General features: G+C 33.9%; 1 protein-coding gene across 3 annotated transcripts in view; it reads right to left on the bottom strand.

The window, feature by feature from the left end:
- Nucleotides 1–11,401, bottom strand: part of LOC138706460 (uncharacterized) — a 35,735-nt gene extending 24,334 nt beyond the window's left edge. For all 3 annotated transcript variants that reach the window (XM_069835785.1, XM_069835787.1, XM_069835786.1), the window contains exons 1-3: nucleotides 11,261–11,401; nucleotides 8,822–8,940; nucleotides 5,807–5,905 (exon numbers count right to left, since the gene is read on the bottom strand). Coding sequence is in view for 1 of the 3 variants with exons in the window: in XM_069835786.1 (XP_069691887.1) it covers nucleotides 5,807–5,905; nucleotides 8,822–8,840 (118 nt within the window). In the remaining 2 variants the exon portion in view is untranslated. The remainder of the gene's footprint in view (nucleotides 1–5,806; nucleotides 5,906–8,821; nucleotides 8,941–11,260) is intronic.
- Nucleotides 11,402–14,362: the final 2,961 nt, after the last annotated feature.

Raw genomic sequence — 14,362 nt, 5'->3', positions numbered from 1 at the left:
TTAAGATAAATGTAACATAATTTTCCTTTCCAATTTTGCGTTTTCTTTTTTTTTTTTACAGGGAAAAGTTCTTGTTTCTACAAATGACTACAATATGGTTATAAATTCAGTATAGGCCATTCATTATGTCGTAAACCTACTTGCGCATGAGTGGTGGACGGGGAAACGACTGTCCCTCACTACGCTCCCACTTGTAGCTAGCTAGCTGTACCTCCATAATGTTCTTACCAGAGTGCTGCATTGGAGTTAAATCGCTCGCTTGAACTCGGTCGAGTGTCGCACCCTCGAGTGAGATACAATCGGTCGTGATACGCTCGTAATAAATAGAAGCACAGTACAAGGTCATCTCACCGACATGTCTTATCTTGTATGGAAGGCAACAGATAAGATGCACATAGGTTTTGCTCACACGGGAAAAATAAGGCTTTATTTTCTGCATTTATGACAAACGTTTAATGGAACAGTCAATGGAACGTACCAAAACAGGAACATGAAGTTATAAATAAAATAGTATGAAAAACTTCGATATACAGTTATTATTGGTAATTAATAATTATTCAATATTTGATTTACCACATATATAATATGATAGGTCCATACATAGTGTTCCGCCTATATACTGCGACAATGTAGAAACGTTTTACAAAATATTATTGATAGGTCTATAGCAGTAGATTAATAACAATGTTAGTACAGAGATAACGCCACAGAAAATATAATAAAACGAATAATCATGCTGCACAACTGTTACAGACGCAAAGATTGATACACTAATTATTAGAGATTATTATTAGAGATTATTATTATTATTATTATTATTATTATTATTATTATTATTATTATTATAAAACTTGATACAGGTCTTGCATTATCGTGATTGTGTTCTCCGTTTATAATAATTACATTTACATCCAATAACATCTATCAGATGTGGCAAAAACAAAATCAGTCCTTTGTGGGGGGGGGGGGGGGAACATTTACCTACAACATTTATATTACATTTTAAAGCAAGTTTTGTAGTTGTACTATGGAGAGGTTAGTTCAACACTGCAAAGTTTTGAAATGATAAACATCTATGATGTTACTACACAGTTCATCACTGTAACAAGAACGAATGTCTAACGCTCGGCTTATACCGTTCGAGGATTTATCGCTCGTTACAATTTTACCCTTCATGCATCTACGCTACCTATCGGATTATGCTATGAACTACTTGGCGCCCGAGCGAAAACGTCCGATGCAGACCTCTGGTTCTTACTATGTGCTACGGCGCACGCATGAATTTAGTTTCACTAGATGACGAATGGCCTATAGCAATTACCAACGCTAGTATAATAGGCTGTAAGAGTGTGGTCGATTAGTGAGAGGATCGTTCATTCGAATGGTTAGTGATAAAGAATCGTAATAATCAATTCGTAGTATGAATGAATCGTCTGTCAAAAGAATCTTAAGAATCGTAACGGTTCGGCATGGTACCATTCGCAATACGATTCTATTTACTAGCTGGCTAATCTGCCAGCGGTCATTGCCGAACCGTGCCGAATGTTCTCGAACAGCCGCGTCTGTGGCTCAATTTGATATACAGAGCATCAAACAGCATTTCACAGCGAGAGGGTGCCATGTTTGGTGTACGGAAATAGTACTTTGTCAGGAGGGAGATGTGTTATTAAGGATTCAGTATATGCTGGAAAGGAAAAAAAGCGTAACGTACGTTTAGTTGTTATTCCAGGCAACACCTCAATTGTTCTTTCCCACGTAGACAATTTAGAAGGCCACAGCTATTAGACCATATTAATAGCTTAACAACACAAAAATAAAAGATATAATGGTTTAGAATCAATATTCAGACGCTGTATTGAAGAAATTACGGTATTTTAGAAATATAGAGCAATGAAATCACTGCTTATATACTAATCACTAAATAGAAATACTTATTGATTCTAGTTCACGCTAACACTTTGTTTGTTAAAAACATAAAATTGTTTATAATCGACCATGCCGAAATGTAGTAATTATACACCTGGTAGTAGCCTTTTAATGCACCTTATTAAAGTACACTTATTCATTAAAGTTCAGGTGTTCAGCCAATGACAAATCACCTTTGTACCATTATAAAACCGCAAGTATCGATTATTCTCGGATATACAATCGAAAGACAATTAGCGAAAAGTCACGGAGGCTGGAAATCCAATACTGTAGCAGAAGGTTATGTTCTGTTACTATAATAATTAGCGTTAATTGTAAATAATATTCAATTAAATTCAATTTGTCATCTCGTTTTTCAATTCTAAATCAATTTCCAGGTTATATCAAGACTAATGTTCACCTTATTCTCTACGTTATATCAAGGTCAATGACATTCGGTCTCGGAAAAAATCAATACTTTCGCGTCTGCGCACATCTCACAATTCAGGTCAGTTCGCTACTCATTTACATAACCATAACATGACCTAATTTTGAATAATTTCAAGTTCGAAATATGGTCGAGCATAAAAAGTCGTATGAAACTTGCCTATAATGGTAATTAAGACGTCCGTATGAAAATTATGAAACTCGCTTGCGCTCGTTTCATAAACATACTTGCGTCTTAATTACTACCATTATAGGCTCGTTGCATAATGTACTATTAGTCACACGTTAAAAATTGTAAAAATTTTTATAAAAGGTATATAGGCCTACCTTGGACAGACGGCCCGTTTCGACGCGGTGTTGCGTCTTCCTCAGTGTCTCCTGAACTACTGGTGGTCTTGAATTCTGCGATGTGCATTCGTCAGTTGTAGGGGTGGGGTGTGTTGCTCTTATGGTGGGGGCTGGTTGTTTGTGTGTTATGACGTATCATGACATCGAATAATGTGTGGGTATTGAACTGTAATTGTGTATTAAGTATATGTTGTGGGTATGTTATTGTATGTTTATATATATCGTATTGTTCAAAGATGTTTAACTGTGAACTTTTTGGTGTGATATGTAAAATTTCCATATCTGTTTCTATATTATTGTAGTCATGATTATTGTTGATAATGTGTTCTGCGTAATTTGATGTAATGTAGGGTTTGGTTATAGTTTTAATATGTTCATATACTGTATCTTTTGTGAAAGGATCTTCCTGTCTGTCCCATGTAAAAATGTGGGCAACTATTACATTTTAGTTATAAACTCCAGTTGAATTATATTTATTTGAATGTTTGATGTGATTATTTAGATATTTCTGTGTTGTATTATTTGTTTTGTATGCCATCTTGTATTTTAGTTTTTTGAATGAAGTTGCAATTTTGTGAGAATTGGTATTGTGATATGTTAACGTTATGTATTTATTCTCACGTGGTGTTCGTGTTGGTTTGTTCTGTTTTTGTTTTGCCTTTTTTATTAGTGTGTCTATCACGTTAGGGTTATATCCATTGTCTTGTGCTATATATTTTACTATGTTTAGTTCTTCAGTGTAGTTGTCATTGTTCATTGTTTTTAACAAATACTTAGTTCGAAGTTTTCTGACTATAATTTTGATGATCTACCATTTCCGTTGCTTTATATTTTTGGCAGGGTTGCAAGGAGTAGTGAAGTGCATTCCATAACCTCTCCTACTCAAATCCCATCCTCACCTTCCCGTGGTGCAACCTGTTTTTAACAAACGAGGCTCTTGGGACCGAGTCGCAGCGGTATAACTGCTTCATCCAAAAAATGAAGAAAATGCCGTTACAGCGTGGTGACCTGCCATTGTATGCATAAGCCACCCCTAAGTGACGAACAGGGGATATGGTCGCCAGAGTTGTCTGACATTTCTTCCGGCTATGTCATATGGACCGTTAACCAACGGCAGGTGTGGTTCTTTAAACGGGCAGCGCATAGTTGCGTCCCACGGTCAGATAAGATGCAGCAGATAAAAAAGGGTCCCTGTTTTGTGGGCATAGTTGCGCCCCTTTCCATCAGGTAGAGAAAGGGGCATGGAATAGTTGCGCCCCGATGAAATAGGTAGAGAAAAAGACACTACGGAAACTCGAGTCTCATAATCAACCAACTTTATTGATTTCTTATTCGATTTAAATATTTATTAAAATGAACACAATGAAGTTGGCAGTACTTTATTAACTGTTTTTCTACTGTTTTTACAGTGATTATCAATAGCCTACCGTTAAAATGAACACCATGAAGTTGGCAGTATTTTATTAACTGATATACTCAAATGAGTGAGCCGTTGGAATAGGGGCCTTAGCAGTCTTGAGATTTTATTAGTGATTTTCACACCGTCTGTGGCGTATAGTGAGGTTAATTAAAAATGAATGTTAAGTTTAGTGAAAAGGGTAAAGAGTTAATAATTCACAATGGTTCAAAGTTTCAATTTTCGAAACCCTGTACCGTAGGGTTAAGATATCGATGTACAAACAAAAAATGTAGTTCATTTATTGTGTGTGATCAATAAAAAAGTGTTATTTTAAATAGCAAAATTGATCATATGCTAGGCCTACCTGATTTCAATGCAGCTATCACTGTAATATTTTTAAGTAATTTATTTATTTTATGACAACCACTTTCGTGTGTACTATGCCCATCGAAGCGCAACTATGCCATGTCCATTCTGCTACCTGATTTCTTTGGGGCGCAACTATGCCATATCCCTTCTGCTACCTGGTTTCTTCGGAGTGCAATTATGCCATGCCTAGGTCTCCCAATTGACCGCGTGGCGCAACTATGCCATACCGCTTTAAACGGGTTAGGGATTGCGCCTTAACATAAAGTAATGTGGTGCCTACATTAAAACAGTTAGGCCTATATTACACTATCAAATTTCTGTGTCACAGAAGTTTGATAAAATATATATGATAAATTTTTTTACAGTGTAATATAGCATCTTTGATCACATCTAGTTGCGACATAGTTCTGTGATAAAAGTTATGGTCATCATCATAACTTTGATAAAATCTTTGACTAAGAAGAAAGAAAATGACGGACATTAAGTACATATGGTCTGTGTGACAAATGTGAAGGCCATCAGCCACTTGGGATGCTGTACCTAATGACAATAAATCATAGATTATATCATATATATCATATCATGGTCTGTGAAACCACATGACTTTTAACATCACATTATGAGTCACATGAAATGTTACCTCATCCATTCTTAAATACTGAGTATAGGATTTTACATCTTCACACTGAAGTTCTCTCAATAGAGTTTGATGGATTCCTTTTGTATCTCTTCTCCCTGCCCAATCTCTAACCCAAATATGTTTTTTTCTTTTATTTCTTCTCCAGGATTAATGCAATAACCATTACTGCACTTGCAGTTGCAACATGCATAGAACTGTCGTGGATTGATTATTAGAACTGAGATGAAAGATGTGATAAAAGCTTTGATATAGTGTAATATATCCAAAATCAGACATTTGATCGTATATATTTGATCAAAAATTTTATCATATTCTGTGACATAGAAATTTGATAGTGTAATATAGGCTTTAGGCCTAGCCATAATTTTTACTACATCACAATGAAGAGCAAGAGAGTTAATGGGTTGTTGCCAAGAATTCAGCATTATTTAACAACAACAACAAGATAATTTTTTTAATAAAATGTCGACTATATTTAAGTTTGGACTTCATTCCCTTCTGTATTTTCTTTCAGATAGAATCCAAGTACGCATTATTATACTCTCCTTACATCAGAAATAACTCACTGTATGCCTTTGTTTATTGTCTCCTGACAGTATTATTTAAACACTTCTGATTTAATATATCCTTCTGATGAAGTGGTCATGTTTAATTCATAAAGAATTGTAATAATAGTAGTGCAGTGATTGCTGACATACCATTTAAGCTGACGTCCTCCGAACTGTCATAATCGCTGTCATCCTTGTACTCGGCCTGAATGTCTACAGCCATATACGACAGCAGGAAACAAAACAACACTGGAAAATGAAATGATTTACTAAGATTATGATTGGAAATATTTTAGTTTACCTGTAAGTTTATTCTGTAACAGAAAATAAAAACATTGAGATTACATTAACACCAAATACCTTACTATAATAATAATAATAATAATAATAATAATAATAATAATAATAATAATAATAATAATAATAATAATAATACCGGACAGCTAGCAGTTCTGCGCACGAACGACGCTGGTGCTGCTACCTAGGCTGCCGGTGTGGAGATACTCGCGAAACAAGCTGTAATCAACTGCAATGTATATTGTTGCTGGGCTAGTTAATAGTTTTATTAATTAGTGCTGTGTTAAAATGTCAGGATGTATATGTGCTGTTTATAATTGCTACAATTACAGCATTACAAATTGCTCCAAATCGTACTTTCGTTTTCCGACAGTTCATAAAACGTAAGTCAACAAAATTCTTTATTAGGCCTAATGTCTTTGTCTCTGTGTTGATAGAACAATAAAATTATCATTTTATTTAGGCCTAATAAATGAATAGAAGTTAAATATATTGGAAATTTTAAGGTTTTAGCAAATTAAGTTTTATTGTTGTCTACATGCCTTTACTGCCATTTTTATCTTTGCAGTTGTCAGCAATGGGTTTATACCGTAAAGCGTTATTGTAAGTTCATTCTCCATGTCAGAATTAATTTTGTCTCACTAAAGCAAAGAAACAACACGCAACAATTCATTGAAAATAATATGAAGCATTTAATATTTCCCATAATATGCAGCTCTGATATAAAATAATGTTACATTGAATAGGCACTATTCAACATTTCTCAAGTGTTTCGTACATTATTCCACATTAGTACCTCACGTTTTAAACAATACTCCGATTTCCGCTATGTTAATATTTGTATTTGTGGACGTAATTCCGCGCCGCTCCGCTAGATGTCAAGTCCGCGATATTTCCTACTGACGTCAATGCTGCTAGTATATTTTATTTTAGTAGGTTATTTGTACGACGCTTTATCAACATCTTAGGTTATTTAGCGTCTGAATGAGATGAAGGTGATAATGCCGGTGAAATGAGTCGGGGTCCAGCACCGAAAGTTATCCAGCATTTGCTCATATTGGGTTGAGGGAAAACCCCGGAAAAAACCTCAACCAGGTAACTTGCCCCGACCGGGAATCGAACCCGGGCTACCTGCTTTGACGGTCAGACGCACTAACCGTTACTCCACAGGTGTGGACTGCTGCTAGTATACAGATGTCCGGTACTATTATTATAGTAAGGTATTTGTTAACACTACGAAGACTGGATATGGTGATATACGTAGAAAGACTGAGGGAGCCATTTTGACCCCTTGTTTTATATTGCTTTAATATGCACGGAAAAATGATCTGGTTATGTAATATGTAATGTAATGAGTTAGCAATATATTTTTAATTATCATAATGATGGTTCTCCACTACAGAAGTACAGTCAGTATAAAAATGCAATAGGTAGCATAAAACAGTAAGATTCTAAATATTATGATGTTATGGATTGAAGTTATTACCTTTTTTAGTAAGCAATATTTTCGTTAATAATAATAATAATAATAATAATAATAATAATAATAATAATAATAATAAAACATCTGTTACATTGATAGTCATAATTTAATAAATAAATTTCAAACTGGAAAATGTATTTTATATAACTGTAAACATTACGTACCACAGCTTAAAATAGTATTTAAAAGATTAGAACGAAACTGAAATATTATTAAAAATGATAATATCATTAACATTCAGTAACCTTTACCATACTGTGCAGAGACGTTACAGAGATTTGGGAATATTTTTCATTAAACTTGTTAAGGAACACATATTCAGCAATGTTATTAGATTAGAGAGACAAAATGTAGACGACAAATAATTATACAGGTTATTTTAGTTCTTTTGACTTTTATATGTTACAATACATACGTATAATGTGGTAAATTAGTCACAAACTACTTCTTCTTCCCAATGCCACCAAGTTGTCATTTGACATTTCTGGTCTCTCCTGGCAATGGCTTATTTATAACGCACTTCTGAGGTTGGGGCGCCTAGAAGTCAGAGTTATGCTGCCCCGATGATATTATGATAGGATGATTATTAAGTGCCAAGAGAGATTTTAAACCTAAGCCTAACCTAATTTCCAGACCATGTACGAACACAGGAATATTCCCCTTTAAGGAAAAATTCCTGTGTTCTAACCGGGATTCCATTCCAGTACATGAATTGTAATCAGACGTTCTGACCACTAGCCCATGGGGCTGATCCTAGTCACAAACTTATAATATTAATCAAACTGCGTACATAATTTGAGGACGAATCAGTATAGTGCATGTATAATAATTAGGCCTACTTGCATTCTGTGTTTTAGACTAAAAGTTACCTTTCTTAACGTAGAAATTCCTTCAAGTTTAAATTAACCTACTATTTACCTTTAATCACAAAATAGTTTTATTTCTACCATATTCAATTTCGTTCTATTACTTATTTACTTACTTACTTACTTACTTACTTACTTACTTACTTACTTACTGGCTTTTAAGGAACCCATAGGTTCATTGTCGCCCTCACATAAGCCCGCCATTGGTCCCTATCCTGAGCAAGATTAATCCAGTCTCTACCATCATATCCTACCTCCCTCAAATCCATTTTAATATTATCTTCCCATCTACGTCTCGGCCTCCCCGAAGGTATTACACCGTTTTACTTTTACATTCTTTCACTCAAAGCCAATTTCTTATATTCTACACTCGGACTCTCATAATTTGGTTCTGCCTCCGATCCCTTTCCATTGGTTTTCAATTAAGATTTTCAAAGCATTTCTTCTTATTCTTCAGACATTGTCGCGTAGTGCTTGGCAGCATATATTATATAAGTGAAATATTATTTAATATTTTACCTAGTGATGTGTTGGCCATTTTATGATCTTACAGTGTTGCGTTCTTTTCGAATCCAAATCAATTTCCTCTCAATCGTGGAAGCATCAGCGAATGATATCGATGCGCTGACGTAATTTTTCTGAAATTATATAACAGAAATATGCAAAATAAACCTTTCCAAATATCTGTGTTAATTACATCTGTTCAACGGAAATATGCTGCTTGGAAATTACTTTAAATAAAGATAAAAAGACAAAAAAATGCACTATATATAAAAAGAGTCCATACGAATAGAATCCAAAGAAAAATAATATAATTAGAAGCAGAGTAAGTACGTAGGTCCTAGAAAGGGGAGTGAATGGGTGGAATTCAGTAGAGTGTTGCGTACCAAAAGGAATCATAATATAAATTTATGGAGTTGTAAAATCAACTGTTCTGTTCGAAAGAAAATATTTGTATTGTGGAGAATTCCTAGTAAAAAGTGTAGTTATTATTATTATTATTATTATTAATATTATTATTAATATTATTAATGTTTCTGGGAGCGCTATATGTCTGTTTGTCTGCAAGCAACAATTTCTTTTGAAGTATTGAATGGATTTCGTCCATGACTCAGTTTATCCGGGAGTGATGCATACGAAATAAAATATTTTTCGTAAAAGTTTAAGTTTTCATTTTAAATGTAAAATAAATTATGGCAGTGAACTAGAAATAAGCTTAAAATGATAATTTTTAATTTTTTTCTTTCATAATGTGGAAGTCATATAATTCAGTTACCTAGGATGCACTCAGATCAATGCTTTTATAGAGAAATTAATTATTATATGCGAAAGTATATCACACTGTGAATGAACTAAGTCTAAGAAGTAGAGTTTGGAAAGTGTCCTGCAAAACAAAGGAAACAAAAAAGAAACTTCATCTGAAGTTGAATAGTGAAATAAAAGTGGTTGTGATAGTAACGACGGAAAATAATGATGTAAGGCAGGGCTGGGCACCGGGAGCGATTTTAAACTCTAAACTAGGACTCTTAATATTCATCCGTAACGGCATCAACTCTGCGCGGTGTTCGGCGGGAAAGAAAGGGGTTGAAGAATAGTCGTATGGTTTCCCTTGAGAGAGTAGGATTCGCTCTTGGTGCCCAGCCCTAATATAAGGAAAAACGCATGATAACAAGAAGGACGGATAGGATCTCAAGCAAATAAGTGTGAAAGCAAGATGAAGATATGAGATTGTAGCTAGGGTGAACTATGATGAATGAAGTGACAAAAAGAAGGAACAAAACTATTAAGAAAAAATGCGTTGGTTTTATAGTGAAGTGGTGGTATTAGCTGTAAAGACGTTGTTGTAAAAATGTAGGATAGTTATTGAATAAGGATAGATAGAAAGATGTAGGACGATGTGTAAGATAAGGTAGACATTATTAAAAGTATTAAGAGAGAGTAGCTAGGATGGCTGTGATAAAAGAAAAGACGAAGAGTAGGAACAAAGCTGTTAAAACAAATTTAATGTGTAAGATTTTTAGTGAAGTGATTGTAATAGTTGAAGAAATATTGCAGTAAAATAGTAGGATAGTTAATGAATAGGAGAGATAACAATATGTACAACGGTTAAATTATAAGGTTGACAATAATATTATTTCGAAGGTAAGACTTTAAACATGTAGATGATGGACAAACAGAATTGTAGTCAACAGAAATACAGAAAAAGTAACAGTTCACCGTAATATACTCGTAAAATATGTGTGATTAAAAAGTATATTAAAAATAAATACAATTATTTTGCTGTTGCTTATGAATATTCTGTGTTCCAGTAGCTTCCAGAGCGAGACAACGTATAATCGATACTTTCAATGAAGAAAATTTTAATTGTAATACGATTAGTAGGCCTAATTCTTTTTATAAAAACCCATTTGTTCCACATGAATAAATTGAAGCAGAAACTAATATACTTCAAAATTTCCGTCGCTCTCAAAAGCCGATTTTCGTAAATAAATAATAACAAAAATGGTTATGTTATGTACAATATGTAGGCCTACTTATATCTATTTTAAGTATTCTTAAATAGCTTTGTGTAATTTTAATTGATAAATGAAATCAAATTACTTAATTGTGGGGATATACAGGAATAAATTGTGTTTGCAACCAGAAAGTTGAAATCTATTCTGCGGTTCATATTTTTAGTAATTTCTAGTAATATTTAATTTATTAATATTTATTTAATTTAATAATACCGTAGTCTAAGAAAATAAACCATAAGCGATAACAACATACGTAGTACGACAAAATTTTTACGAAACGCATAAAACGTATGAGCAAGCATGTGTTACTTTTGTGATCATTGTTTATTAAGTTTACTTAATAATAATAGCCTATTTATTATATGAAATTTGTAGTAAATTAAGGTTTGTAACAATGTGCTTTAGTAGGTTAGTGAATAAAAATAAGTAAGCATCTTCTTACCTTTATGCAGATATCCAGCCAGCACTTCGTTGCCAGCCCCTCAATATATTGACACTCCTTATTTTGATGAAAGTTTTACTCTTCCTATTCTTGGAAGGAAACGCTGCAAACGGATGAGTTTATCAGAATATATACCACAGATCTTCGCTTCAATCAAATGAGTACTATCATTGTCGGAAATTCCGTTTGGAAGGGATAAGGAAAATGAACGAATCCTGTCCAAAAACTTGTCTCTAGAATTCATCCTGATTTTAATTACAGATGTATTGGGATATCATTTTATTTTTACTAGCATTTCTAATATTAACCTGGCTATACCTTTGGATTAACGGTTGAGAACCGGAAACACCGTTTGCTACCCCGTCCCACGACTTGAGTTCGATGATACTGGCGTAAAATACAAACAAATCACTTTATTAGATATAGGAGGAAAAAAAAGTAGTTCATCGATTTATGTAAACTAGGAAATATCGCGATTTTGAGTTTGATAATTTTCATTAGGTTTTTGTTTAATCAAAATACAGTACAGTATTAACAATAAGTGTTTTTACTCACGAACTAAGCTATCCATGTAGACGTATTCATTATGCAGTATATATTATACTGTCTACAGCACATTAGCATACAATATAGAGAATGAAGTTAAATTGAAAAATAATCATAATATGGATATTTAAATACATTTTTGAAAACGGTGGCCGTTCATTTCGATACAGGCTTCAGTTTTTGTGCATATTATCCCACTATAGACTATTGCATCTAATTCCAATTACCAGTTTCGTCCTTCGTACTAGTAACTTATGTTGAAATAATTCTGTACCTAGTCTATAAAAGAGTACCTTACGTACTGTAAATTCAATATTCACTTCTACCCGACCCGCACAGATAAAATTACTCAGACATGCTAATCTACTGTCCATCCAAGTAGTTACGTCGCTGAGTCGTAGAAAGGGAGAAATCACGTGACAATTAATTACTTAATTTACTTTATTTAAGTTCTTTTAAACATTTGTATAATATTATGTAGACGTCCAATTCCTAATAGAAATTGATGTTTTCAGAAAAGATCTAAGACAGCCCAGCCATTAGACGTTACAGTTTACAGAGGGGGGAGCAGTAGCTGGTGGGGGAAACCGAGGTGCAACGTAGGCAAACGAACGACAGTACCTGTGCGAAAATATGATTCAATATTGAAAACTCTTTCGATACTGGAAAACGCGAACATATTTCTCGAAAGTGCTATGCCTACTAACTCAGTACTGTTTACTATGACCGTAAGGCGACTTTGACTGCATATGCTGCCTTGGTTTTGTGTGGAGGATGGTTGAAAGTTTACTAGTAGAAGGGGTGGGAGTGAAGTACATTCAAAAACTCAGGTACAATAAAAATTGAAGTGAAAATAAAATGATGTCCCTGTATAATATAAATCTTTTAACCTCAACTTAAAAATATTTATATTATAATTAGGGTACGGATTTTTAAGTCGTTAAAATGTAATTTTAGGTGCCTAAAATAGGCTTAAAAGTGTAGGATATTGTCTCTAAAGAATTGAAAATAGGGTCTAAGAAAAAATAACGTTTTGTTTAAAAACATGTTCCAAATCATCAGGAATTCACTTCTAGAATTTAATAATTTTAAATGGTTATATACCGTTACCACCACTACTACTAAAAGTACAAGAACAACAAATATCTGACTAGTTATACATAAACTAAACTAAGTTTTAGACACAAATTGAGTACAAAAAAAAGCCAAATATAATACATTTTTACTAAGACATTGTCTGTTAATGTCCATAATTAACATCAAAATAAATTACTAACACCTTTTCTAAATTTTCAATGACCTCTAACGAGGAATTCCAAATTGTAGAATTTTATTGCTGGTAAAATTCATGTTCTGGGAATAATTAATTAATTAAGTAGTAAAATATCGCTGCAATCGAAACGTATTGGGGATAAATTTGAATAAGGAACAAAAAAAAGTTTCCTTCCCAGGCAGGATTCAAACCACGAATGTCTTAGTTACCAATGTATCGTGCTCTGGAGTGAACAAGGCTCTGAAATCAGCTACAAGGGTCGGTCCGGTTTTTTTTTTTTCCACTACTGTACATGACGTCAGAGGAAAGGTGATGCTTCGTGTCCAGTACGATAGTAAATGAGCGAGTTAATTTCTAATCTGTAGTGCTATATGAAGTCATTCTAATATATGTAGGCTTTAGTTGAATTGTATACTCCATAGAGGACTACCAAGAGTAGCAAGTTTGCATTGGTTATATTTCACTCTCAATTTTTAGAACAGGCAGTGTGCAACGTTTATGTTCCACCGAAGTACACTTTGTCTGTATGTCTAAAACATGCTCTTTTTTACATCTCGTGTCCATGGAAGGACAGGTTTCATCATTATTTATGATACAAGTTCGTAAATGTTCTCTTTTTGACAGGAGTGTAAAGTTTGTGAAATGAGACGAAGTCTAGTTTCACAAACACACGAGGGCCAAAAAGATGACTTTACGAATGTGTATCATATAATGTTTTTTCTACGTTACTCAGTTTTACATTAAATAAATATTTCAAGTTGGAGAGGCTACAAGATCACAATATCATGGCCGTCGAAACTGAGAAACATGAAGAAATAGGTAAGTATCCTTGGAATGACAGCTTATTTTATTAATGATCACGATTTCATAGCCGTCTAAACCGGTTCTAATCAACAAAGCGTTTATGAAAAGTTGAGTACTATATCATGTTGTAGTGAGTAGTGGTACTACAAAAGTAACTTCAAAATAATACGAGCTACAGTGTAAATATAAAATAATGTTAAACTTGTTATTTATTTGTGTTACGTGTAATATTTACGTTGGCAGTCTATGGGCGAATCCAGAAATGCATATAGAGTGTTAGTTGGGAGACCCGAGGGAAAAAGACCTTTAGGGAGGCCGAGACGTAGATGGGAGGATAATATTAAAATGGATTTGAGGGAGGTGGGATATGATGATAGAGACTGGATTAATCTTGCACAGGATAGGGACCGATGGCGGGCTTATGTGAGGGCGGCTATGAACCTTCGGGTTCCTTAAAAGCCATTTGTAAGTAAGTAAGT

This window comes from Periplaneta americana, chromosome 9 (genome assembly GCF_040183065.1).
Source record: "Periplaneta americana isolate PAMFEO1 chromosome 9, P.americana_PAMFEO1_priV1, whole genome shotgun sequence".
Lineage (NCBI taxonomy): Eukaryota > Metazoa > Arthropoda > Insecta > Blattodea > Blattidae > Periplaneta > Periplaneta americana.
The sequence above is the reverse complement of the archived record's forward strand: the minus strand, read 5'-3'. Positions and strand labels throughout refer to the sequence as shown.